This window comes from Manihot esculenta, chromosome 6, assembly GCF_001659605.2.
Source record: "Manihot esculenta cultivar AM560-2 chromosome 6, M.esculenta_v8, whole genome shotgun sequence".
Taxonomy (NCBI): domain Eukaryota; kingdom Viridiplantae; phylum Streptophyta; class Magnoliopsida; order Malpighiales; family Euphorbiaceae; genus Manihot; species Manihot esculenta.
In genome coordinates, this window is record NC_035166.2 from 15,140,052 (window position 1) to 15,167,645 (window position 27,594).

The 27,594-nt window shown below is 31.5% G+C and overlaps 2 protein-coding genes across 6 annotated transcripts in view; one reads left to right on the top strand and one right to left on the bottom strand.

Moving 5' to 3' along the window:
• Nucleotides 1-3,018: 3,018 nt before the first annotated feature.
• On the bottom strand, nucleotides 3,019-10,367 carry LOC110617059 (UDP-N-acetylglucosamine transporter UGNT1). 2 transcript variants are annotated; one of them, XM_021759650.2, is made up of 10 exons: nucleotides 10,121-10,367; nucleotides 8,747-8,823; nucleotides 8,293-8,454; nucleotides 8,062-8,195; nucleotides 6,293-6,423; nucleotides 6,160-6,204; nucleotides 5,950-6,047; nucleotides 5,113-5,220; nucleotides 4,322-4,378; nucleotides 3,022-4,214 (listed from the first exon to the last, which is right to left on the bottom strand). In XM_021759650.2, the coding sequence occupies exons 1-10, from the start codon at nucleotides 10,245-10,247 to the stop codon at nucleotides 4,140-4,142; spliced, it is 1,014 nt and encodes a 337-aa protein (XP_021615342.1). In that variant the 5' UTR covers nucleotides 10,248-10,367; the 3' UTR covers nucleotides 3,022-4,139. The 2 variants fall into 2 exon arrangements, with proteins under 2 accessions (XP_043813252.1, XP_021615342.1); XM_043957317.1 differs by lacking the exon at nucleotides 6,160-6,204 and having other exon boundaries at nucleotides 3,019-4,214.
• A 7,652-nt stretch (nucleotides 10,368-18,019) lies between these two features.
• The window catches only part of LOC110617288 (TBC1 domain family member 15), a 29,910-nt gene continuing 20,335 nt past the window's right edge, over nucleotides 18,020-27,594 (top strand). For 2 of the 4 annotated variants that reach the window (XM_021759987.2, XM_043957878.1), the window contains exons 1-7: nucleotides 18,020-18,208; nucleotides 18,369-18,545; nucleotides 18,645-18,696; nucleotides 18,782-18,889; nucleotides 22,224-22,308; nucleotides 24,294-24,348; nucleotides 24,643-25,044. In XM_021759987.2, the coding sequence (XP_021615679.1) occupies nucleotides 18,146-18,208; nucleotides 18,369-18,545; nucleotides 18,645-18,696; nucleotides 18,782-18,889; nucleotides 22,224-22,308; nucleotides 24,294-24,348; nucleotides 24,643-25,044 (942 nt within the window). In that variant the 5' untranslated portion in view covers nucleotides 18,020-18,145. The remainder of the gene's footprint in view (nucleotides 18,209-18,368; nucleotides 18,546-18,644; nucleotides 18,697-18,781; nucleotides 18,890-22,223; nucleotides 22,309-24,293; nucleotides 24,349-24,642; nucleotides 25,045-27,594) is intronic. The other 2 variants (XM_021759986.2, XM_043957877.1) reach the window with 2 other exon arrangements.

Genomic DNA, 27,594 nt, shown 5'->3' on the forward strand with positions numbered 1-27,594 from the left:
GAGACACCACGAAACGGGGACACCGGGGATGAAGGAGCCCTGCCTTGGCCTTGCACCAGGGGACACTCTTCTTGGGTTTTGATGGAATGAAATTTGGGTAATTATAATTGAATTTAAAATGGGTTTAAATTTAAAAAAAATACTTTTTACGAGTTAAAAATTTTACTTTAATTTTATGTACAGATATTCACTATTCGAATCCGTTTATATAAATAATTAATTTAATATAAAAAATATATTTTATAATAATATTTATTAAAGAAATTTATATATTTTTATTTACAAATTAAAATTTAAATACTTTTTAGAAATATTAAATTTTTTAAATGAAAATTATTAATAAAAAATATTTTTATATAAATTATTAATTAAAATATATAAGACTAAATCAGTTCGAATTTTATCCAAATAATAATCAATTTTGAAATAGGTTCGGAATGAATTCAAATATTGTTAATATAAATCGAATTCAGTTCGAATAGTTTAATTTTCACGAACCGTTTACCTTCTAAGTTAGATCACTCTCTTTTTTATTTTTAGAAAGTGTAAAATACTTTTAAAATTTTTAACAACTCCTATACGTTTTTTTAGTAAATTTTAATTGATTGTAATTCATTATTAATTTAAAATATAAATATGTAGATCTCACCAATCAAAATTACATAAAATCAATTATATAAACGTCTTATATAATACAGTGATATTATATAATTTTTCTCATTTCACATACTCTAATAAATTTACGTGTCACTACAGATTGATGTTTCCTCTGATCATCAGATTCTAGCACTTGCTCTTTTGTTTTTTGCTTGCTTCTCTCTTTCATTAGTCGAGTTCGAGGAGCCATAAGGTCAAAAGCTACCACCACAACTTTGGCTTTTTGGCTACTTTCAATTCATAATGTGCGATGAAATGATGTTTTTGAGCACAAGTTGAAAGCCCTGTGTGGGAAGAAACATGTGTTCATCACAAAAGGAGACAAAACTGTATTTTTTATAGAAATACCCATAAATTTATTTATCATATGATATTAGCTTGGTGCATAGTTCTAGCAACATATGAAAGTTGATCAATTCCTAGTTCAAATTGATAGTCTTTAGATTCTTGATTAAAGGAGTGGACAACCCCATGTGCTACGATCTTACCCAGATTTTTGGCTCATTTTGGCTTCCTATTTTATAATGAGCAGCAAAAAAGCAATAATACTATTTGGCTCTTATAATATTAAAAAATTTATTAGTTAGTAATTTGATTTTTATAATATTAAACAATTTTATAAATTGAAAAATTAATTAGTGAATTTTTTTAAAATTAAATAGTAAAATATTTAACTATTAAAACTAACCGAAGAACTAATTAGTAAATTTTTTTTAAATTTCAGAAGTGTTGTAATGTATTTTTTAAAACTAAAATACTAACTAATGGGTTTTTCGATACTAACTAATGAGTTTTTCTATATCACATGAACTAAATAGTAGATATTTATTTTATAAAACCTAATAATCCATCATGGTCATTTTAATTTGAAAAAATTTACTATTTAATCTCTATTTCAAGAAAAAATTTATTAATTAATCTCTCAATTTTAAAAAATATATTAAAATATCTATAATATTTTAAAAAGTATATTAATTAGTTTATCCGTTAATTTTAGTCATTAAGTGTTTATTATTTAATTTTTATAATTTAAAAAAATTATTAGTTAATCTTCAATTTTATAAAAAAATCTACTAATTAATTTTTCTTATCAGAATAGATTTTAAATTTTTTTACAATACTTATTAGTATAAAGATTAATTAGTAAATTTTTTTAAAATAATATGAACATTTTAATATATTTTTTAAAATTAATGAACTAATTAATAAATTTTTTCGTAATATAGAAATTAAATAATAAATTTCTCTTTTAATTTTCCTTACCGTGTACTTCGATTTGTTTCCCGTCTACTGTTTGTAGTACGGATTTCATTGACAAAAAAGAATCATCCTCGTAGCTCAATTAGATATATACATGATACTGCATAATTAAGAGATGTGCCTTTTAGGCATGCCTTGGATCACAGCAGCATGATTTTAATCTGCCATTTAGAAGCATCGAATTGAGGAATTGAGTGGGTTGGTTGGTTGGTAAATCGTCTCTCTCCTACGCGGAGACAACTCATAAACACACAATTTTAGCATGAAAAACGGATCAAGTGTGAAAGAGCGTTTGAAGTAAAATTTAAGGGTTTTTTTTTTCAGTAGCTGATGGGTATATGTTTCAATCATGCATGGCAATTAGCCCAAACTTACTTGTCAGCTTCTGCCTTGTGGAGACAAGGACACCTTCCTCACTCTCTCTCTCTCTATATATATACTATTATTATACCATGTATATGAGACTTCTATGTTGAACATTTGCAGGTAAGTTTTTCTCCAATACCAATGGCTAAGTATTAATCCCAGACCTATATAGATCTATGATTAATTTTCTCATATTCAATTTTGGTAGCATAAAAGAACATAGTCGAATCAATTTTTAAAAAATTTAAATTTAATTTGTTAAAATTTTTTTGAACTTGAGCTCAACTCGATCAAGATATTAGTAAACTTAGTTTTGATTTGTTTAACAAATAAACTAAAATAAATTGATTTTTTATAGAGTTTAATTTTGAATAATTTAATTTATTTATAATTATAATAAATTTTAATTTAAAATTAAAAAATTTAAAATTAAATAATTTTAATTTAATAAATATACACACAAACCAATTTATAAACATATAAAAAAATAAACTCTTAAATCTTAATAAACCGAATATTTATAAACTCTAAAAATGTAATCGAGTTAAGTGAAGCTAAGATTTAGAAGGTTCATGTTTGGTTCATGAAAATTTAGGCATATTCAAGTTTAAGTTCATATTTCTTATAACATTGAGTAAATAAACTGAGTGTACGAGTCAAATATTATAGAACTCAAACTCAAACTCGGAGCGGAATACCTTACGAATAGTTTGGTACACCCCATTAGACACTAAATCTACTTTAAAATTCAAAACTACTAGATTTTTTAACTATTTTCCTCCATGTCATCTTCGATCTCCCCTTTTCCATTCTTTCCTTCTTCTCCTACTAACTTATCACACTTCTGCATTGAGGCATTTGACGCTCTATATTGGACATGACCAAGTTCCTCTCCTATAACCTCCCAAAACATTTTTTAGACAAGGAGTGGATAGAAAGAACTTTATTTTTTCCAAAAGATTGAGCCAGAATTGAATCATAAGCTCATACTTCCTTTTTCGCTTTAAGGGGAGACATGATCTTATCTGAACCATCCCACTTCAGAGACACAACCTACCCAACTGAGATTTTTCACATAATTGTGTGTAAGATCAAGATACAGAATGAACATGTCTCATATCTCGGTCAGAGTTTGTAGCATACTTGAGTTTGACAATGACCAGGCTTATGGGCCCTTCAAGTTCTAATAATAGCCCTCATATAAAAACATGCAAGGACGAAATCCATACACTCTACAGTGAAGGAAAATGAATTCCTGTAAGCTTATCATTACTTGCATGGAAGTTGTTTATCAGAGCAAGCTAAAGTTCAAAACTATTGGTTGATCTCATTGTTCTGTAATATTAGTAATATAACATGAAAAATCATAGTGCAAAATCAAATGATTAAGACATTGTTGCACACTAGTACTGATAAGCATCGACAGGGAGGTATGGATATTATCTTCACAAACCAAAAGAAAGCCATCAAATCTATTGTCTGCAAAAAGTTGAGGACAAAACACATGGACCAAGAAAGAGCTCAACTGAAATCAAAATTCTGCCACTTCTGAAAGCATTTTCTTTTTCTATAGTTGATTATTTATTTATTTCACTATAGGTTAGACAAAATGAAAAATGTTTAACTCATATCCACCACTTTCTTGTCATGAATATATTGAAGAAGCAAATAGTCCTTGTTCTTCTCATAAAATTAAAGAGCAGCCTGCCTCGTACAAAGGAAAATCTGCCCAGATGTTTAGCCTCATTTCTAAAGTCGGCTATGTTAAAATTGAAATTTATCATCTCATGAAGGGATGAATGATAAGCCATATCAATTTACCTCCAGCATGCTGATATTAGCAGTAGCTCTTCCATTTATTTCCCTTTGAGTTTACAGTAAGCATATAAACAGGATCCAAAGAAACCAAGAGATTGGCCAATAATATTCAACTGCAAACATTGCAATACTCAAGTTTAGGTTATGTGCTGCATTAAGATTCACATATAAACAACACAAAATAATTAAAATTTAAAACATAACAGGAGATTATGCTCACCAGATCAAATGGAAGCCCACCAAAAAGTAGCCATCCCAGTCCAATGGTGAAAAGATCCTATAACATCCACATTGGTATTAATAAATTCTGAATTGGAAAAAGCAACATCCAGGGCACAAAACAGGCGAATATTTGCATTGGCAGATTTTTATAAGGCCAAGTAACATAAACTACTTGTGACCATAGAAAGCGGTAATCAAAATCAAAATGGGTTTGTGGCTACATCTTTCTGGCCCATTCAAGAGAAATATACTCAATAAAAATACAATTTTCTGGTTGGAAATCTGGAGAACATGTTGATCAAACAGTCAAATCATATGTTAATTGAAGATGTTTGTGGCTTAATTCAGACATGGCAAGCGATAGTTCTGGTAACACGGCTAATAGTATCCCAAGTATCTTATGCACCAAAATTTTTCGTAATAGGGCCCTTGTTTAGGATAATTCGATTGATCATGTAGCACAACCTTTTACTAGAATAATAGCAAGCAGTTGATTAGTGTAGCTTAGACATTCAAGATAACAATTCTGCGGAAAACAAACAACTATTATAACTTAAACATATTTCAGGCAAACAACAGAGAATTATAAGGTGTCAGGCCTCATGAACTTGAGATGATTCCAAGCCTATGGCGAGGAAACCTGTACAAAATCTGCTGATTTTAGTTAAATCAAATAAACTATGCCTAAATAAAGGGCAAAATGTTGTATCAACCAACGCGTGTCTGGCTTGATTGGCTTCATCAGCAAAATTTTGTTGTATAACAAGGAATATGACAGGTGTTGCATACCTTCATATTACCACAGATTGTCTGTGTGAGGGCTGAATTCAGCGTTGTATTCAAAAAGACATAATAATTTATCAAGAAAGCCATGATACAGGATAGAAGCATCACAACCTGCAAATCATATAAATGCAGCAAAATTAGACCTGTCAAATTTTTCACTGATTATTGTGGTATGCATATTCATGTTCATTGCTTTGAATTTGGTAGAAGTTGGTAATAGATGGCAATACTTAAGCAACGAGTGTTCATACAGGCCATAGGTAGAGATAATACTCATTAAGAATTTGCATTTTCTATTTTGTTGATTATGTTAAATTTATCATAACTTGAAGTTCTGGAAGTTTAGCATTTAGGTTACTAAAAGGAACTGAAACCACCATATGACAAGTTTTTTTATTGATATTCAAGAAGACAATTCAAGCACAAGCAGTTAACTTCACAACATCATAGGTGCAGAAAGTTTTATTTTGAAGTGCTAGTGCATCAAGATGAAGGATCTCCAATCTTTTCTAGGAAGGCCTTCAATTTTTCATTTTTGATACATTGGATGAGCCACTTAATGGAGGCAGCTCTCCCCCTTCACATAACCCTTTCCACCCCGTACCAGCAGGATTTGAAACTAAACTTTCTTGAAGGAGATCTCAGACCTTCACTACTAGGATGTCCTCTTTAGGACATATATTCAATATATTGATTGTCCTCAATTTCCCCAAGACTGAGATAACTTAAATATTAGCAAGGACAAGTTTGGACTCCAAACAAATAAAACTTTATGAAACTATAATTATCTGCGGGTGCAATAAGCTTGTAAAAATACAGTTATTTTGAGAAATAAAGAACCTGAAATCCTGGGAATAAGAGATAGGGGAAATTCATCATCGCTTTCAGGTCTCCTCTAATTGATGTCGAGACAAGCAAGATTGGTGCACATATTACACCTACAGATATTAGTTAAGTAAATTATGCACACTGATTTCAAGGAATCCCATCAAATTGAGAAAAATGAACCCAAAAGAACAACATAATCTTATGTTGGTCCTCTTATCTCACCATTGCACCACATAAGACCAAAGCTATTAAGGCCACTAGACTTACCTGAAAATATTGAGAGGATAAATAAAACAAAGCTTTAAACCTTATATTAATAAATTAGAAATAAAAAAATGTTGGATTAAGATACTACCAATTCGAGAAATAGAAGCGAGATATATTGCTGTGCAGATATTTGCTATGAAGACTATAGCATAGCTATAGGCATCAAATGACAAGTCTCGAGCTCCAGCAATAAATGCACCAAATATAATTATCCCCACACTGATGAAATCCTTGTTTTGTTTTTCCAATTATAAACAATGTTAGAAACAATTAAAAAAGAAAAAAGAAAAACTAGATCATGCTGCTTTTATTGGATGCCATGGTAGAATAAACAAAAACATATACCTCTTATGCTTTAAAAAAGTCATAATCTATTGCTTAACTATTTGGTTTCCGGATTTGAGTATGTGTAGAAAATGAAACCATGTTTCTTCATTTGTATTCGAGCCTTGATCATTAATTTTTACCATCTCAGACACTTATGACTAGAACCTTTAGAAATATCTCAGCACAACACTAGATAAACCAGTAATGGCAATAGGGATAACATATGGCACTGAAGATATAGCAAGTAGTATTCAGCATCAACTATGCGGATTGCTGAAAGAAGAACCATAGAGCTAAACTCATTATTTTGGGGTTTAGGCCTAATTCAAGCTTAGTTGAATTTAGTGTCAATTACCTGCATGTCTTATAGAGACTATTCTCTGCCATGTCTCATGGTTTCATTTCATAAGAGTATTCTCTGGCATGTCTTATGGTTTCTAGAAACAATGCTTTTTCAAAGAAAGTGATACGAAATGTGGAAAGTAGCTCTTTTTACCATTGGAGATTTATTATTATTAATTTTTAAGTTTCAAGCATTTATTTTGCATTTCTTCTTTTACATTTGGAAAAAAAAAATTCCTACCCACCAATTGAAATCAAACCACTTTACTAGCTGTAAAGTTTATCTTTTTTATTTTAGTAAATGCAATCTTCCATCATCTCATCATTAATTCAAACGCCCTTTCTTTTCATCAGTACATTTTGTCCCTGTTTCTTATATTAGTGTTCATCCGTCTGGAACTTCATTTTTTATTCAATAGCTATAACAATGAATCTTACAATCATATAGAAAAGTAGCTTCCTTGTGCTCCATACTTAATTTGTTACTCTGTTTTCCCTTCACAATCTAATAGTGGCAACCAAATGTTTAGTATTGGGACCATTTGCATATTCTTGTGTATCATTTTTGTCTAAGGATATAAGCACCAATTATTAGATCCATCCAGCAAAGCAATCTGTTAAGAATTCAATGATACACACATTCAAGCACCTTCTTCACCTTATACTTAATCCTTCATCTGGCAGAATAACTCTCATGAAAAACAAATTCAAGTACCATCTTCTAGTGAATAAAAATAATAAATGCTAAACATATCCAATGACTAATTCATTTGATGTTGCAGTTTCATATCCTTTTATCTTGAAAATATGATTTAATTACAATGACTACAACATGCCATTTCAGGTAATTTCACTTGATAGTCTACAATATTCCACACTTATTAACATAATTTAAAATTGGACCTTGGAAGTGTAAAAGACTATGCAAAACTCCAAAAAAAAAATTAAAAAAAAAGAACAAGGACACCAAATAAGATTCTTTTGTAGATGCAAACAAATTGGCAATATCATATGATTAAATTGGCAGGCAGTCTTGTTTATAAACACAGCATAGCACATTCTTTAGTCAATTACATGTAAGTGAATGCATGGAGATAATGGCATAAATGAACATAAAACAGTGCAGAATCATTAACCTGCTTCTTGGTTAATCTGACTTACAGGAGTATCAAAGGGCTGCCTACTAACCTGCCAACAACAAGCAAGGAGTGTTTCTTGCCAGTAAGAAGATACTCCACAATCATTGTGAATGCCACGGTAGTTCTCCTAAGAGTGGTGTACATGGGAATATTTATGCCACGTACAGATTCCATTGTAACCAGCTTCATCCAAAAGATATAAAACAGGAGGCAATAAAAACTAAACTCAAGAAATATGTATAAGGAAAAGAAAAGTATTTCTATGTCTAATGATTCATACCATGTAAAGCAAGTACGAAAGTGCCAGAGGAAGGGTGTGCAACAATGTCCTAAAAGGTACAAAGCTTGCAGGGATATTATTACTTCTATTGGATTCACCAGTTCTAAAAGATATGATCTTCCACCGTCTCATTGCATAGAGAAATAAACACGAACAAAGAGTCTACAAAAGGAAGATTTTTACCCACTTAAATAAGGAAAAGAATCAGAAGCTGGTCTAGATAAACATTTTATTCAATTAGCATAAAAATTCCCAGCCTAGGTAAATGCATGTCACACACAAGACATGCATATAAACTGAGGATAATATAAAATATGATCCTTAAATGGTATTCAATAATGACACCAAATTAGTGCAAGGTTACATCAATTAACAATTGCTCAAACACCATGCCAAATATATACAAATAAAAAATATTGGCCAGTCCAGGAAACTGAACTTGAAAAAGAAATACCTGAAGAAGTGTTATAACATTTGCATATGGGAAACGGTAAGACGAAAGGGCTGCTTTGTTGAACATTACCAAGAGAACTGCAGAATGAAGGACAAAATTTTATCAGATTAGTAAAACTGATAAAAAAGGAAGGGGGGGCTCCTTTATAAAATAAGAACTGCCAGAACAGTGTGCATTTTAAAGAAGATAGTAAGATGTTAAGTAAATGACACTAGTCTCCTAGCATTCATTTGTAAAATATCGGACATCACATTAGAAAGCCATGATGGAGAACCCCAAAGATGGTCACAACTCACAAGTATAACAACTTAAAATCGAGTGATGCCATAATAATTGTTGTCCCATTGACCAGCTCAGGTCGTCATCGTACCACAATTATACACTATTAGCAGTTATATACATGACTAAAGCGGTTTGTTTGGGGGAAAACTACGGGGGAAAACATAATTTGAGTTGTTTATTCTCAATTGGGAAGTTACTAGAAAAAATTTCACCTGCACAAAAGGGAACTTTCCCAGTAACTTTCATAAGTATAAACAATCATATTCTAAAGCAATCAAATTCTCTGCTTTCATCCATCTCAACATTAATCTACGAGTAGCAAAATACAAACTCATAGATTCCCCCCCCTCACTCCACTGTGCATCCAAACCCACTAGCTCCTTAGTTTCCCTAAACTCTAAATCTTTTTTCTAAGTTAAATTCCATAAAACCTCCTTTAAAATTTGTTCTTAGGCCTTTGAATTCTTTATTATCTTTATCATCCCCATTCTTAAATAATTACCTAAATCTATAATAATAGATTTTTTAATCTGCTATCATCAACAATATGATCTTCACTCAGCTATGACTAACACAATAAGGAACTATGTTTTACAAGGTACTATTGTAGATATAAGCCTATTTGTGATTGAAAATTCAGTTTGTCTCCCTTGATTCCTTCTCAAAGCTTGTACTACTCCATTATTTTGGTGTCCCTTTATGGGATCAATAATACAGGAGATATTCCTATACTCTTAGGCCCACCACATTATCAATTTTGACATACTTTTTCTAAGCCAATAACATAATTAGGCTACAATATTTTTTCCTTTTTCTTCTTTTTGTCTTGTTTCGAACCATGAAACACTAACCGTAGAAATACAGTTAAAACAACCTTTTTAACACGACCATTTCACGTCTCTCTCCGCCATAGACACACACATTCCAAACCCAGCAATTACAGAATGCAAAATTGATAGGAGAAAAAACCCAAAAAAAGCTAAAAACTAAAAACTAATCTCCCAACAATCTTATCTTCACAAAATTAACCAAACAACACATACCCAACAGTGGAAAATGAAAGAAAAAGTAAATAAACAGATAAAAATAAACCTGCACTGGCCATGTAAGAAATGGCAGCATAAGCTCCTTTTCTGGTCATGGCAGAATCATTTTGCAGCTTCTCTGGCTTGTCGGAAGGATCAGTGACAGGTAAGGCGTTGTTCTTCTCTAAATCCATAGCTGAGAGTGATTATGTTAGCCTGAGAATGAGAGAGAGATAGAGAGAGAGGAGTGAGGACAGAGACGAAGAGAAGTTTAAGTAGGGAGTGTTTGGTTTTGCCATACAAGGAAATGAGAGAGGGAAGAGAATGTTTAAGTGGAGAAGCGCATGAGATATAGTTGGTAATGGACACGTGTCGGTACTGTTGGATTGGGGGGTCCACTTAAAACGGTTGGGTCCCAGCTCAGGTATTAAAGACCGCAGGATTTTTTTTCCTTTTATTGCGTGGATTTGTTTTAAAATTTCCTTTTTTAATTTTGGATTTGGATTTGGTTTTTCGAAGCAGATTTCGTGCCTGCAATGGAATTTAATTTCTACATTGAATCATTACGAGGAGTGATAGTATGGTTGTTGATAGGAATGCAAGAGAATGTCATACTTTTCCACTATTGCCAATTGCCACAAAATTATTACACTCCTCAAAGTGCTAAAATTTATAAAATAAATAAATAAATAAATGTATATATAAATATATATTCTCTTAATTATTTATATAATATTTTGTAATTTACAATACAAAATTTAATAAAATTCATAATTTTTCTTAATTATTTAATAATTAATAAATTATTTTTTATTTTTTATTTTATAATTGACAAAAGAGGAATGCTAATAGTAATTATTTTTTCAGTATCTAACGCTCTTCATTCTATTAGATAAGAAATATTTATTATATTTCTCTATATTTTCGAATAACCATTAATTATTATACTTTTTAATCAATAAAAATAGAAAGTATGGAACAATTACATAAAAAAGTGACTGTTATAGAATTTCTTATTGACAAAATAACTATTTTATTAAATTTATCGTTAATTAATTATTAATTAAAAATATTAACTCATTAAATATACTAAAATTATTATACATATTAAAGTTATAAAGATTAAATTATTACAATTATTTAAATTAAAAAAATTAAATTGATATAAAAATAAAATTTAAAAAATTAAATTATTTATAATTTAATAATAAATTATAATAAAATAACTATTTTATTAACGATATGATATCTACTAAATTATTTATTATTAAAATGATAGAGATTAAACGGTAAATTTTATTAAATTTTAAGAGCTGTATTATAAATTACTCTAATATTTTCTAAGAAACATATTTATTAATTTTTTATATTTCAAATTATAAACTATTTTTTTAGAATACAGTTTATTTATTACTTTACTAATATGATTAACTTTAATATATACATATATATGGAAGTTAATATTAATCAACCATTTTCTAATAATATTAAACCTTTTAATTTATTTAAAAGTGATTAAAATAATGATATGGGGCATCCTTTACTGATATTACTTATAGTTTAAGATATTAAATTACCTAAGTTAAGTAGGGTGTAAATGAACCAAATCATTCGTGAATTATTCGAGATTCGATTCGATAAAAACTCGACCGAATTCGACACAATTTCTAAATAAGTCAAAATCGAGCTTAATTTTTAGACTCGTTTGGTAAACGAAACAAACTTGACATCCATAGTATTCGTCTCGTTAAGACTTGTGAATTTGTCTCGTTTCTGAGTTCATGAGCAAGCTCGTGAACAGTTTCGTTAAGTAAGTTAAGATTATTATCATAAGTGAAATAAACTCAAACCCTGCATATACTTTTCATGAGACAAACCTAAATTTTTTAAAATTCAGCTTTATATAATTTAGTTACACTCTTAAACTTGCATATATTTAGAGTATTAAGATTTAAAAACTCATCTCTATAAATTTACGAGCTAATTAGATATACTTATTTAATTAAAATTATTTTAGTTTTAAATTAAAACTCATTATATATGTAAATAAATTGAACTACTCGTAAACTATTCGAAACTAAACTCAATAAAAGCTCGATTCGTCTAAACTCGTTTATTAAACGAGCCAAATTTGAGTTTTTTAATATTCGACTTGAGTTTGAAATGAGTAAAACTCGAATTTGGTTCGAGTTTGAAAAAATTTTAACGAATCAAGTTTGAACTCTTTAAAACTTGGCTCGGTTCCTTTACACTCCTACTTAAGTATTTAAAAAATTACCAAAATAGCATAATTAAAATAATAAAATTTTTATTTAAGTTTTTTTTAAAAAATTAAACTCAAATATATATATATATATATATATATATTACTTTTAAAAATTTAAATAAACAACATATATGTAATACCCGGCTAGACTCCGGTATCGGAATTCCTACCGTCCGGTGGAATCTCGGATGTCGGAAGCCTCTAGTGGGGTAGAAACATGTTTTCATAAAATGTTTTAAGGTATTTCATGGTTTTAAGTATGAAGATTTAATGAGTTTTTGCATGAAAAGTCTTTGGAGGAAAACCCAGGTTCGGCCGCCGAAAGTCAAGTTCGGCCGCCGAACATGCATGCGTTTTGGAGGCACGTTAGGCCCCCGAAAGCATGAGTGAGGGAAGTCCAGGTTCGGCCGCCGAAAGTCCAGTTCGGCCGCCGAACATGGCATGCTTGCGGAAGCACTTTCGGCCCCCGAACGTGGCCTGGCCAGCCACTATAAAAGGGTCACTTAGCCGAAATGGGCGAGCTTTCTCCCATTTTCGGCCATAGCTAGCTTCCGACCTCCCTCTCCCCAGATCTTGTGTTCTTTCTTCAAATCTCCTCCATTTTTCTTGAGTTTTCACCTCTCATTGCAAGTTTTGAGCATTTAAGACAAGTTTTGGAGCTTTGGAAACTCAGGAGCTCTTTTGCTTGGATCTCCGAGTTTAGGTCGTCTCTCTCTCGATTTTCAAGAGGTAAGAGCCGATCTTAAGCTCATTATATGTTTTAAGTAAGTTTTATGCAAGATCTTTGGGGTAGAGATGCATGTGTAGGTTTTTAGTGAGTTATGGATGATTTTTGAGTTTATGCAAATGTGGCTTGCAAATGCTTGTGTATGTGTGTTGTAGTTGGGGTTTAAGGTAGTTTGAGACCCCTAGGAGCTTGTATGCATGTTTTGGTTGAGTTATATGCATGTTGGAAGAGTTGGGAGGCAAACGTGCATAAAGGAGCCAAGTTTCTGCCCTTTGGCAGAAACCAGGTTCGGCAGCCGAAGGCACTTTCGGCCGCCGAACATGGCTGGGGAGGCAGGCCTTTCGGCTGCCGAAGTTGCCCCCGAAAAGAGACTTTCGTCTCTGTCTGGGACTTTCGGCCGCCGAAGGTGCCGCCGAACATGCATGAGTTTCGCCTCTGTCTGGGAGTTTCGGCCGCCGAAGGTGCCGCCGAACCTGCCTGACTTTCGGCTCTGGAGGGACTTTCGGCCGCCGAACCTGCCGCCGAAAGTGTCCTGTCCAGCCATTTCTTGCATGTTTTTATGTAGTTATTTTATGATGTTTTAGGAGGTTTTTGGGGAGTATATTAGAGTTATGTTTATGTATGTTTGGTCCCTCATTGGAGTCCACCTGTGTAGGTTCGGACCCGAGGAACCGAGGACCCCAGCAGTGAGCCAGCTGCTACAGAGTTTGTCAGAGCTAGCCAGAGGTGAGTGGAATAAACCTTAAGTTTTAAAATAAATGAAATATGAATTTTGAGCATGATCCATGCATCATGAATGCCATGGGATATATTAGGTTGTTTGCATTAGTATTCACGAATATGTTGCATTGCATTTATAATGTTGATGTGGATTGGTTATTGGATGATCCTTTAGTCCTCATATGGCATGATGATGTTACGGCATGATATGGTATGGAAGTCCAGGTTGTACCCATTCTACGTCCCTGGCACGATGTAAGAGAAAGTCCAGGTTGTACCCATTCTACGTCCCTGGCACATTGGTATGTTATGATATGTTATGATAAGAGAAAGACCGGTTGTACCCATTCTACGTCCCGGCACAGTTGGACTATGTAGAGGACTATTGGTGACAATACCATCCGAGATGTGATTAGTTGTGATGTGTTGCATTACATAATGGCATGAAATTTTAATGTATGTTTTCACTATTCTGCTCACTGGGCTTTGTAGCTCACCCCTCTCCCCTAACCCCAGATGTGCAGGTACAGGGTAGACCAGGAGGTTAGCCAGAGTTTTGAAGTATGTGTATGTAATAGTTAGATGGTGGACATGACAGTTGTACTATAATGTAATGTAAGAGATTACAGTATGTTATGTAATGAGGTATATTGAGGTTATAGATGTGCTTGACCCTATGAGTATTGTTATCCCTTTTGATACATGATCTATAGATATGTTTTATAATGTTTATGAAAGCCAACTCATCTCATGTTATATTGCCATTTTGGGGCATTGTTGAGATCCCACAGAGGGATCATGATTATGATTATGACAATGCACAGTATATGTTCAGGTTGAGTTGGATATTGAAAGAAAAGTTTAAACTTTTATGCATGTTGTTGATCATGTATGGGATTATACAGGTTTACAGGTTATATGTCAGGCTTGTTACGGGTCCCGGCGGCCTTAAGCCGATCTGGATCCTAGCGCCGGTAGCGGTCCGATTTTCGGGTCGTTACAATATATGGTTAATTACACTCATGTTTTCAATGTTAGTCTCTCCCTTTTGGCATATCTATTGTATATTATTTTGGGACAATATAATAATCGCTTAAAGTGGACCATGAGCTCTTATCACGACACAATACCATGTGGCGATGTGTCTAATAAGTTAATATACTGTTGCAGAGATTTCGCCCAATAAAAAGAAAAAACTAGGATATCGCAATATTCAGTACATCACCAAAACTCGCTCTTTCCTAAATAAGTCGATATTTTATGAAAAATTACCGTTATTAGATATAATTTAGTGATATTCATTATACCTATGATTGGGAGATCCCTATCCACTAACTGGCAGGGGTAAGTATTCAGTCGGTTGATTCAAAATCAAACTGAACAAACTGAAAATTAAAATTTTAATATTTATAAAAATCAAATTGAACGAATTTTTAACAGAAATTAAATTAAATTGAATCGGTCTGATTTGGTTCGATTTAATTATATTTTAATTAGTTGGCCTTTTTAATATATTTTTTATTTTTTACGCCTTATTTTTAATATTCTACAATTTAATTAAAATATTTCAATTTTGATTATTATCTAATCTTTATATTATCAAAAATAATATATTATTATATCTAATTAGTTTGATTCAATTTTTTTGATTTTTTTTACTAAAATCGAATCGAACTGAAATAATCGAAATTTTTAAAATTAAACCGAACTGAAATAAATAAAAAATTAAATTAAAATAATTCAATCGATTTTTTCTATTTGAACCGAATAATACTCGCTCCTACTAGTTGCTATCAGTTGAATTTCTAAGAGATTTATAAGCAATTTTTTTTAATGTGCACATATCAAAATATTCATTTTAACACATTCATTCTAAACTCATAATAATTTATTATATTTACTCATTTTATTAATTTATTAATTTAAGTGTCAGAGTAACTGTTTACTAGTGTCAACTACCTCACTCTTCTTATTTGATACATTGATCAATTACCATTATGATATGATTGACATAAATTACAATTATGATATGTTTCCAACCATATCAATTCTAAATTGAAAATGATTAATTCAAGTTGTTTTTATCATTCATCGTTTGCTAAGATTCGTTTAACAAAATTATGTATATTTTTATTTTTTTAAAAATAAATTTTTCTATTTAAAATAAAAAAATAATTAAAAATAAATTGAATTAAATTTTTATAAAGAAATATTTTTTTATTTGAAAGAAATAATTTATATTTGAAAAAAACAAATATGGAGATAATCTATATTCCTCTGCAAGACAATTGTTCTATTATTTCGTGATGATAAGTCTTAAATTTTCTTCATACTATATATATATACGGGTAAAGAATCACCAGATGGCATAATTTTTTTAATTCTTATTTTTTGAATAAAATTAAAATTTTTTTAAGTGTTGGAGAGAGAAATTGAACCAAATACCTCTTTAACCTTTTAGTTGATATATTTTATTTTATAAAAAAATAATTTAAATAAACTTTTATAAAATCATACAAGATTTAACTTCCTTCGAATGAATTAAATTTTTTATTATAAATAAAATAATTATTAAAAAAATAATTATTTAAAATTTTACAAAATTTTTAATGCCGAAGAGAAAGTGAAAGACTTTCAAAATCACACCTTTTTTTAAAGCGTGGAGAACTATATGCACTTTATTCCATATATATATACTCATGCATATTTATATATATAATGAGATAATTTATTTTTCCATTTCAAAAAAAAAAGAGAGAATTTATTTTTTATATTAATATTTTATAAATATAAAAAGTATGAGTTTATATTTTTTTATTCACACATATTAAAAAAATATTTAAAATAATCTATTTAAACTAGTTATGTTTATGTAAATTTAAAAATACGATAAAAAAATACATACAAATATAACATAATTTGAAAGTTTAATTAATTAAATTTATTTATTTATATTAATAGGTGTTATAATTAATTGATTTATATATATTTACTTAATTGAAAATAACCTACGAGTTGAACCACCAACTTGTGAACAACTCTAATTCCATAACTTGTAAATTGTAATAAGTTATGAGATGTTTTAGCTGAATAATAGTTTTTTCAGTAATTTTATCAAACAGGTTGGGAGCGGCTTAGCCGTAGGTTATAAAACCTAAATCACTGCAAATGCCAATCCAAACACCTCGTTAGGCCTTTTGTCCTTTTCATATGAAGGAAGGAAGTAAACGCGGACGTGTCAAGCGCCCACTCTGGTATTGGCAACTTCTCGTTGGAGTTTTTCCCTCATTAATTAGATGAGCAAGACAAAGATTTTGAGTAAACGAGAAATGATTTTAGTGTAATATTTTGTTTCATTAGCTGTTTATGATGGGACATCAGAGGAAAAGATTTCGCTTACCACCTAATCCGTGGTCTTCATATATATAATTCGCCTCTAATCTTTATTAAAAAAATTAATTTGGCAGTCTAATTTTTTTTATTATTAATTTTTAATACCTGACATTCATAAAAGTATAACTATTTAAGTGTATACTGCCTTACACGTATGTTAAATTTTCATAGATTAAATAATTATACTTTAAGAAATTTAAAGGTTAAATAATTATGCCTATAGGAAGTGTAATGGCTAAGATATGTTAGACGTATTCCTGAGTAAAATTACACGGGGATTTGTGGCTTCTATGCGTGAGAGAAGTGATCAATCAGCTGAGCTACCCAATTGATGGAGCAGTCATGACCCTGCTTTGGATAAGGCTAGAAAAGGTAAGTTTTTGGAATTCACTTGTACAAATCACATATCCAGTTTGTGTATATAGAGTTGCCAGTTTCAATCTGCCCTCTTAAGCCATCGAATAAAACTTTCTTTCCCCATAAAATGTTTTGTCAACCAAAATCGGTGCTTCATGAGCTTGTGGGAAAAAACTGAAGTGAGAACACTTCCCTTTAATTACTTTAGCTGCAGGATTTGTCACTCCTAAAATGTATTTCAAAATTTTAAAAAATTTATTAATTTTAATTTTTAAATATTGTAAAAAATTTAAAATATTTTTAATATAAAAAATTAATTAATAAATATTTTTATAAAATGAAATAATTAATTATAAATATTTATATCATAAATGTTAAATAGTAAAATAAATTAATAAAAGGTTAATTAATAAATTTTTTAAAATATTAATATATTTTTTAAAGTTGAGAGGCTGAGTTTGAGTTTTCCACAGGCCGGATTAAATTGTAATTTCTCTAACTAATATTAAGTTAATATGGGATTTTCCCTTCCTACTCCCCGAACCTAACCCAACGCCAAATCCTTTCTTCTTCCTTAAGCAAATTCACTCGTCTCTCTTTCTGCTCTGCAAATAACAAAATCCCTAGTCATGCAAGAAACAGAGCTCCACGATTTATCTGACGACCCAGATTATGCTGCTTCTATCCAGCAAGTAAGCAATCAATTAAATTCATCGATCAATTGCGTACAAGTGCCTAATATTCTTCAAATTCGAATTACATTTTATTCGAGCAAATGTGCAACTCAAATTTTCCAACACTGATCTCGTGAATTTGAGTTTAGGTTTTTCTGACTGTGGCCACTTTTGGTAGGGATCAGCAAGTGACATGATGAGGAGCAACAGCAGTAAGCGAAGCTCGTCCAGCGAACCAGAAGGCGCTGAAGTTGTGTATTTGAAGGATAATGTGGCGATTCATCCGACTCAGTTCGCTTCTGAGAGAATTAGTGGCAGATTGAAGCTTATTAAGCAAGGCTCATCTCTCTTTATTGTAACTCCTCGAATTTTAGGCTTATACATTTATTGCTTATACATGTTTGATATTAGAACTCTTATCATTATTTTTACTGTCTTTTAATGGCCATTCTAGACATGGATTCCATACAAAGGGCAAACCTCGAATGCGAGATTGTCTGAGAAAGGTTGGTAGCTCTGAACTGTTTTGTCAACGAATTGATGCCACTCACTTGGTGGCTGAATTGGTTGTCTTGTGGTTTCGTTTTGTAGATAGCAGTCTTTACACCATAAAGGCCGTGCCTTTTACAGATGTGCGTTCCATTCGTCGACACACTCCAACTCTTGGGTGGCAGTACATAATAGTTGTTTTGTCATCAGGTATAACATGCTAGTTCTTTTAGCTAAGCTAATTTGGCTTAGCAATTCTTTTAATAATTCAGAAGCTATAACAATACTAATTCCTTAGTCGATTTAAGGTAGATCTATTCCCTGTTTAGTTGCTTGGTTGATATAACAGAAAAAAAAAAAAAAAGAAATTAGTAGTTTCTGTGCTAACTGAAATGTTTCTTATAAGGGAAAATCATTCTGAGATTTATGTTTTGGCTGATTTTCTTACTTAATGTTTGATCTCGAGAATGAAATTACTGAAAATTATTGACTCTCCTTACTAAACCTTTAACATGAAAGAAATGGGATTTCTTGGTTTGTTATGGCAAGCCAAAGCATGATCCAGTAATTAACCTGCTGTCAGCTCTTATATGAAATTATTTTTTTTTCATGCTAAGTACAAAATCTTTCTGCAATTTATCACAATACATTAATTTCATGCCGTGTGCAGTTGCTTCTAATAAGCTGATAGGAGTGATGCGTGCATCTCCATGGCACATTTTCAGAAGGATTTCTTGCTTTTTCATGCAAAATGATTTTGGTTAGAAATGACCACTTAAGAATTGAACTGGTTAATGCCATCATACTCTCTCTCTTTTTTTTTTTTTTTTTTTTTTTTTTTTTTTTTCCTTCCTGTTACCAATTGTGCATTTCTTCCATAGTTATTAAAGACTCAAGGCACATTGAGGTGCAGAAGGGTCTTTGTGTCTAGGCATAAGTAGGACTGTGCAATCTGTGGGTTCAGTTCAAACCAAATTGAACCAAATCGATTAAACCGAAAACCGAATTACAAGTTTTTAAAAAATGAACTGAACTGAATATACTAAGGAAACTGAATCAAATGAAACCGAAAAAGTTGGTTTGATTCAGTTCAGAACAACCGTTTACAGCCACTTTGAGTCGAAATCCAAATTACAGAAGCTACTAAAAATGGAAATCAGAAATTATAGACTGATCACAAACTATTGCAAAGCAGATTACAGATTCACAAATTACAAAATCAGTAACCACAAATTCACAAATTACTCAATAATATTTCAACAAAATTTTAACAAAATACTTGAATAAATCACAAAATTGAAATCACAAATTATAGAGGGGCTCCAAAATCTGAAAAGTCAAAAAATTATCATATCCCCTAAATAAAATAACGAAGGACAGAGATGTGGAACTCTTCATCAATTTGGACATGAAGGGACAATTACTAGAGGTGAAGGCTGTTTCATGTTGAGTGACGGTTGTAGGTGGATGAGGCTCAAATGTAGTTGGACGTCTGATGCTGAATTAACAGGTTGCATCTGCTGGTAATCAAATTTGGGTGGAGGTTAGAGTGAAAGAACAAATAAATAACTCAAATGCAAGTAGGTTTTGGTTTTTCAAATTTGAGGGAGAAGAGCCATGGTGGCATTCAGCAGATAAAGAGAAGAGAGGAGAAGATTGGAGATGGAAGGGCAGCGTGGAAGTGGGGTGGCTAGCTAGGTTTTCAAGTTTATGAGGTAAGATTTAATATATAGAATGGTTTGGATGACTAGGATGGATCCAATTGAATGATTGCGATCTATTGTTAAGTTTAAAGAGGGAAAAAAAAAGTATCATAGTATTGAGTAGCACACTAAACCTGTTTTTGCAGGTTACCAATCTTAGCCACCAAGCCAAAGGCAATACCCATAATCAGTTTCTTCACAGAAATACTTATCTTGGTTCAGTTCAGTTCAACTGATTTCTTTCTCTAGTAGACCAAACCGATCCAAGCGGTTTCTTAAAAAATAAAACTGAATCAAATTTATACTTCTGTTCGATTGGTTATTTCAGTTTAATCTGAAATCTTCTCACAAGTCATAAGGCATAGACGCACGCTTGAATAAGGTGAGCCACAAAAACTAAAATTTAATGAAAATTAAAAATGAAGTAAACTTATAATATATGTAGTTTTGTTTAACCAAACTTACTAAAATTACCAATTTACTAATTTGAACTTGTTAGAAAATAAAATAAACACAAATTTTGGACATTCGAAAACATCTTAGATTTTTTATATTCACAAATGAATCCAAATGGCCCTATTAGCATCAAAAAATGAGAAAAAAGAAATTTCGATAACCTAAATGGAGGACTTAAATAACATGTTAATATTACTTTGTAAATAGATGTCAAATAATCAAGGAATAAATTACCTAAAATGGTATATTATTTGTCTTCTTTGAAAAAGAAGAATTTATTTTGAAAAACTACTAAAATAAAGAATCCACATAACATTTTCAGTGGTATTGAAAAAGGAAACTTTAGATAAAATTTAAAATAGAAGAGTCCAAAACTTAGTTAAGATGAGAAAGAGAATCAAAGAATTTATAAATAATATATGAAAAAAAAAAGATTAGAAGTATCATGAGTTTTGAAAATGGAAATATAGGAGGCTTGTGATTATGAATATTGTGGTTTGATGAGATTTTAGTGACTAGTTATCGACAACTATACTAATTCTGTAAACTTCCTGTGCATCAATATGGAATTCTGGTAGATTGGCTAATTTGGATTGAGTGGTAGTGTTTTTTGCCAATGCAAGTGCCTGTCGAAGGTGGAAATACAAGAGGCTTCTTTCTAGAGCCTTGAGCCTAGAGCAAGGCGCATAAGGTGAGAGCATTGTGATATTGCGTGCCTTTTTTTCCCGTAGAAGTATGTTACATGTTATAGAAGGAGAAAGAAGAGAGCTGCAGAGAAGTGAGCTGATCATGTGGAGTATTTTGGAGGGAAAATAGTTGAATAGCAGTTAATTGTTGAAGATTTTTGGAGGGAAGCATTGATTTAGTTACAGGTCAGCTCAAGTAGTTAGGGCAGTTACAGCAGACTTGTATAAAAAGGAAGATAATTGTACCTGAAATTCATTCTTGAAGAATCAATAACAAAGATCATTCTACTCTTTCTCTATATTATTTTTCTTTTCACCTAGTCTGATTCTTTCTCTCATCTCACTGTAATTTTCTACTTCTCATCTCAATTTCTTCTCTTTCTCATCTTCTAATTCTGTTCTCAGTCTCGGCTCCTGACAAAGCTCTAGAGTTGAAGTCTGGTGAGTGTTGAGCCAGAGATGCGCTTTTAATAACTATGATTTCTTCCATCCACTGTTTACTTCAAGTACTGCCAATTTTGAACTAATGATGCAAACTACATATATATATTTTTAATCTCCAATGTCATCTTAGTTTTATCATTGCCTATTTGGTTAGTTATCTGTGCTTTTATTTCTAGTTACATTTTTTAGGGTTAATAACTAATCTGATTAATTTTTGTCTACTTCTCTACATTTTAAAAAGGAGGCATTTTGCAGGACTCGCATTTCCCCCTCTTTACTTCTACAATGGAGGAGTCAAAGAGTTCCTTGCTACAATAAAGCAACATGTTTTGATTGTGAGGTTGGTTACCATTTTAGCATGCATTTTCCCCTTATATTAACTAACTCTCTGTTTCAAAAGATAGCTTACAAATTGGCCAATATGTACTTATTGTAAGAGCATCTGTCCTACATTGAACTTCCACTTATATGCTATGCAACAAGAATTTTGTATTTTATACATTGATTATTGTCGTCATTTTTGGCTGCCTTGATTTTTCCACTGCTTATTTTTTATTTATTTGTCTTTATTTTGTTTGTCGAGATTCAGGACTAAATGTTTTGGGGTTGTATATGAAATTTTATGGGAACTAAAATAGGGCATTGCTTGTGGATTATGAGGAATCGAGTAACAAACCATGGTCTTGCTTAGGCTATGGAAAGCCTCCTTTTTGGCCTCTATGACCTCTAACCTAGTTACATGTGCTCCCTTATAGATATGGGTCAGAGGTTAAGGTTGGCAGTTTTTCTTGCTTGGGTTTGCAAGTAACAGAGTATATGTGGATAGAAAAAAATAAAACGATTATTTAGTACTTAAATGTGGGAGAAAAGCGAGCATGATGATTTATGTTGTGTTTGCAGGATGATTTTTTTTCGTTCTTTTCTTTTTGTTGGTTATGGTGATTTATTTTGACATTATCTTGTTAGCATGAAGGGGTAGAACCATGGTTTTAAATTGTGGTCGTGGTCGTGGTCGTGGCCGCGTTCGCGGTCGCGAGTAACGGAAACAGGCCTGTAATGGCTGTAATGGTAATGGCCTGATGCTATGCAAATTTTTCAAAAAAATTTGCAAAGTTCATAAATGAAATGATATTGATTAGATTTAATTTAGAACAATATATACAAATGCATAGTAAACTTATATACATAAAATATAGATTATTTAACTTAAGTTAAATATCATATAATTTAAAATAAGAAAAGCCAACATAATCTTTATAAATCGAGTAACCTAATAGCTCAAAGTATAATTTTAACTCAAAACTAACACTTTAATCCATAAAAAAAATTTTTATAAACGGGAAAAAACAACTAAAAACTAAAATAGATAAAATTTAACTAACTTTTTAGAAGAAATAAGCTTGGAAATAGAGTAGTTTATGATGGATTTAAGCTTATATGAGAAATATGCAGGGAAGATCGAAATTTGAAAGAGAAAGGGAAGAGAAAATTTAAAAATATGGCTTTTGAAGCTGCTGAAAAGTGTAGAAACTAATAAAAATGAGAATAGGGGGTATAAGAGGAAGGATATAAAAGAAATTTAATTACTGGTAATAGCCGTTACGCCTGCAAATCAGGGGGCCCGTTGTATAACGGGGTAATGGGTAACGGCCCCCCCCCCCCCCAAACCCGTTATATAACGACCGTTATGTGCCGTTATTTAAAACCATGGATAGAACTTCTCCTGCTCCAAATTGCTGAAATTGTCATTTATAGTATTTGGCAAAATAGTGGGTCAAATGCATGCTTATTGGACAGTGAGGTTTTATTTGGGAAGCAGAAAGGGGCAATTCGGTTCAACCATGTCTTATGCAGAGTATTTGGTAAAACAACAACACTTGCATGTTTAAGGGTGTAGACGAAACCTCTTTTTTTTTTTCCTCCTGGATGGTTTGTACAAGTTCCTTCTTTCTCTCTTTCTCCTTGGGCTTTTAGTTACTCCTAATCTTAGAAGCCAAATTCTTTTTATTTCCTCTGTGGTTGTTCCTTTGTTTCATCTCTTGCAAATATTTTGTGTTTTTTCACAGTTTCGCCCTTTAATTTTATTAATTAATTAGAAGAGGAAGAAGGTGTTTTTTTGCAAGGGTGTGGCATCATACCATATCTAAAGCATGTGTGATGCCCTTCTTTATTTTCTTTACTTCATTCAATTGTTAATTATGTACTTTTGAAATATTTTGTCTCACATTAGTTACGGGTGAGTTTTAAATTTGCTTATTTTGACATCCAACTTGTCCTTATTTATCATTATGGATGCCTTTTCTTATATTTGTTTGCAATTCACAGGTCATTGGAAGATGCAAATGTATTTTTGGTCAATGATTTCCAAAATCCTTTGCAGGTGTGTAGAATTGATTGATTTTGTTTGCTTTCTTTGGATAGCTAATAACCACAGTTACATGGCAACCATTCTATTACATTGCTCTGAGGCACTCTTTAATTGCAATATTTTGTTTCTTAAAACTAGGTTTGCTTTAGATATTGTTTTCTACTAGCTTGTGTGTATGTGTGTGGGGTGGGGCAGGGGGCTAATCCCCAAAATTGACCTAGGCATTGCATTTTCATTCGAGAACCTTTGTGTTGTTTAACATTGCTTGCTTTGGTTCTTATCTGATTCATTGTTTGCTGTCCATAGAGAACTTTATCCTCTTTGGAGCTTCCTAGGGCCGTTCCTATTGCAAGTGGGGCATCCGCATATGCTTCAACTGGTGAATCTCCATCTTATGAAAACCAAGAAAGAGCTGCTAGGGATGCCCACAATGGAAGCTCTAGCATTTCTCAAAATGTCAGGAGGCAGAGGCAAAAGAGCAATGATCCTGCTCGAGATCTCTCAATCCAAGTATTGGAAAAATTTTCTCTTGTAACCAGATTTGCTAGGGAAACAACTTCACAATTGTTCCGAGAAAATCAAAGCAATGGATTTGGTGCTGTTGAGAGGAAAAACTACAGCCATTCTTCCCTTGATATTCCTCCAAAGATACCAAAGGACACAGAGGAAGTTCCTATTCAAAGTACAGTACCGTCAGATCCTCTTGAGGTAACCTCTTGTGCCCTTTGGAAATTATTCAATCTAGTACTTCAGGGGAATTATCTCGATATTTAGTTAAATTAATGCTTTTCGGGGGCATTTTCCCTAAATGTGAATGCACTATTAAGAAGTTAGAATATGTGGGTTTTGTGATGTAGATGCAATTACTTTTCAACTAATCCATATCCTCAGTGTGTATATGACTGTAATGTACATGTGCATATACATATCTTGGATCAACATGCATATGCATGCATTTATCCGACTATTTATCTGAAGCTTGGACACTTTTCTAGATTTTTGGAATGATATATTGCAAATGGTAGTCTAGTTGCATATCTTAAAGCAATTTCGCATAGGCTTTCCAACATTGCATGTTGCTAGTTTGGTATTTCACAGGGCATTGACCAGCCCTATGCATATGTGTGTACCTTTAATAGTCTGTTACAATCCCATAAGTTCTCCTGCCATTCACACAATGTTATCAATTCAAGAGGCGACACTTTTTTTGAAAAAGGCGACAAAGCCAACATGTATCACCAACTATATTTTATATGTTTTAATCGAACTAAATATTAATTTCTTTAGTTAGATGAAAACATATAAAATATAGTTGGAGATACAATATATTTATATATGATATATAGAAGATTAATATAATTTCTTAATATATATAAATAAAATTGATAATATAAATAAAAATTATAATTATTATAATTTAATTATTGTAATTATAAATAATATATAATTAAATAAATATATTACTAATATATAGATAATATATCAATATATAAATAATTAAATAATAATAAATAATCATATTAACTAATAATAAAATTATATAACTTATATATACTATTTAATATAATAGTCTATATAATAAATAATAATATTATTTAATATAGAATATAAAATAATAATAATATATATAACTAAAGAAATTAATATTAATCTTCTATAAATAAACATTATTTATTAGATATTACTAGTACGAATACCAAGATAATTTATTATAAACTACTAATACGATGGAAAAAAAGTGAGGAAAAGTCAAAAGATCCCAATGTCTTTTCTTCTTCCAAGGAAAAAGGTGACTATTAAATATTTCTAAAACCACTTCTTCTTCCTTGCTTTCTTTGCTTTTGTTCTGCTTCTTTTCTTTTTTGCTGTTTATGAAAAAAAAGAAGCTATTTTTCCGAGGTGACGGCTCATACACCAGGCGCCTCTGCCATTTTACGTTGGCCGCTCACCTCTGTCACTCCAGGTGCAACTCATCTGGGCAAGGTGAGGGTGCTTCACCCAGCCTTGCTCGATGCCTTTTCATGCCTTTAACAACATTGCATTCACATTCATGGATTGATTGTGGGATTTACTAATTTATTCATTTAGATTAGCATGTCAAATTTCAAGAATTGAAAATAAATTATAAAATGATTTGGCTTTGAATTGTATTATGTATAGAAAAAATTGTTCAATTTTAAGAGCTATTTAAATGACTAAGCATTAATAATTCAATATACTTGATATTTGGCATTCACAAACTGCATGACTCCTTCAATTAGATGGTGACCTTGCAATAATATAAATGCCTAAAAAAATTACAAGACTCTGAAAAAACTGTTGGAACTTGCACACAAAACTTACCTTCATCTTTCAAAGGTTTTTTATATTTCACCTCATATTTGTTTAGGTAATTATAAAATTTCTTTAAGGGGCTATGGTTATCTTGATATTCACTTAATAAGGGTGAAATAGGGAGACTAATTTGTTTTTGTGATGAAATTTGAAAACTGACAAATAAAAGTTTGCAGTGGTGGAAACCTTTAGCATCTCAGAATCAAGATTTGTAACTTCCATTTTGTTCGATGAGTCACCATGCATTTTATCTTGCCAGCCTTATGGGACTGGTGGTCATTTTTTTGTCATCTCATGACATACAAAATGTATCAAATTATTTTTTGGATTATTAGAAACATGAGCCATTTTCAAAACTGACAGGGATAGTTGAAATTGCTTTGATTTCCTTCTACATAAATTGAGGATATCAATGCTTTGTTACAATTAATGTTATGGTTAAAAATTTAGTCCAACTCCAACTGCTTGTGTTATTTTAGTTGTGGAAGAAATCATCCTATTCCAGAGCAGTATCACTATGCAAAACCTTAATGCGAACACCAAATTGATTATGTATTTCAGTACAAAATTTTTGAAAAATGGAGAATAACTCAGAGCGATTCTTCATTAAAAACAACCAAGTGCAATGAGAATAATCATCAATAAAAGTAACAAAATACTAAAATCCCAAAGTTGTACTGACACGACTTGGACACCAAATGTCTGAATGAACAATGTCAAATATCAAAGTGGCCCTATTATTGACTCGCTTGGGAAATGAAGCCCGAGTTTATTTCCCAAGTTGACATGACTCGCATGATAAAGAAGACAAAGAAGAAAGACTGGGGACGATTTTCTGCAATTTGAGAAGACTAAGATGTCCCAAACGGTTATGAATAAGCTCAGCGGACGTAGTAGAAACAAAAGCAACCGGAGAGGTGGTAC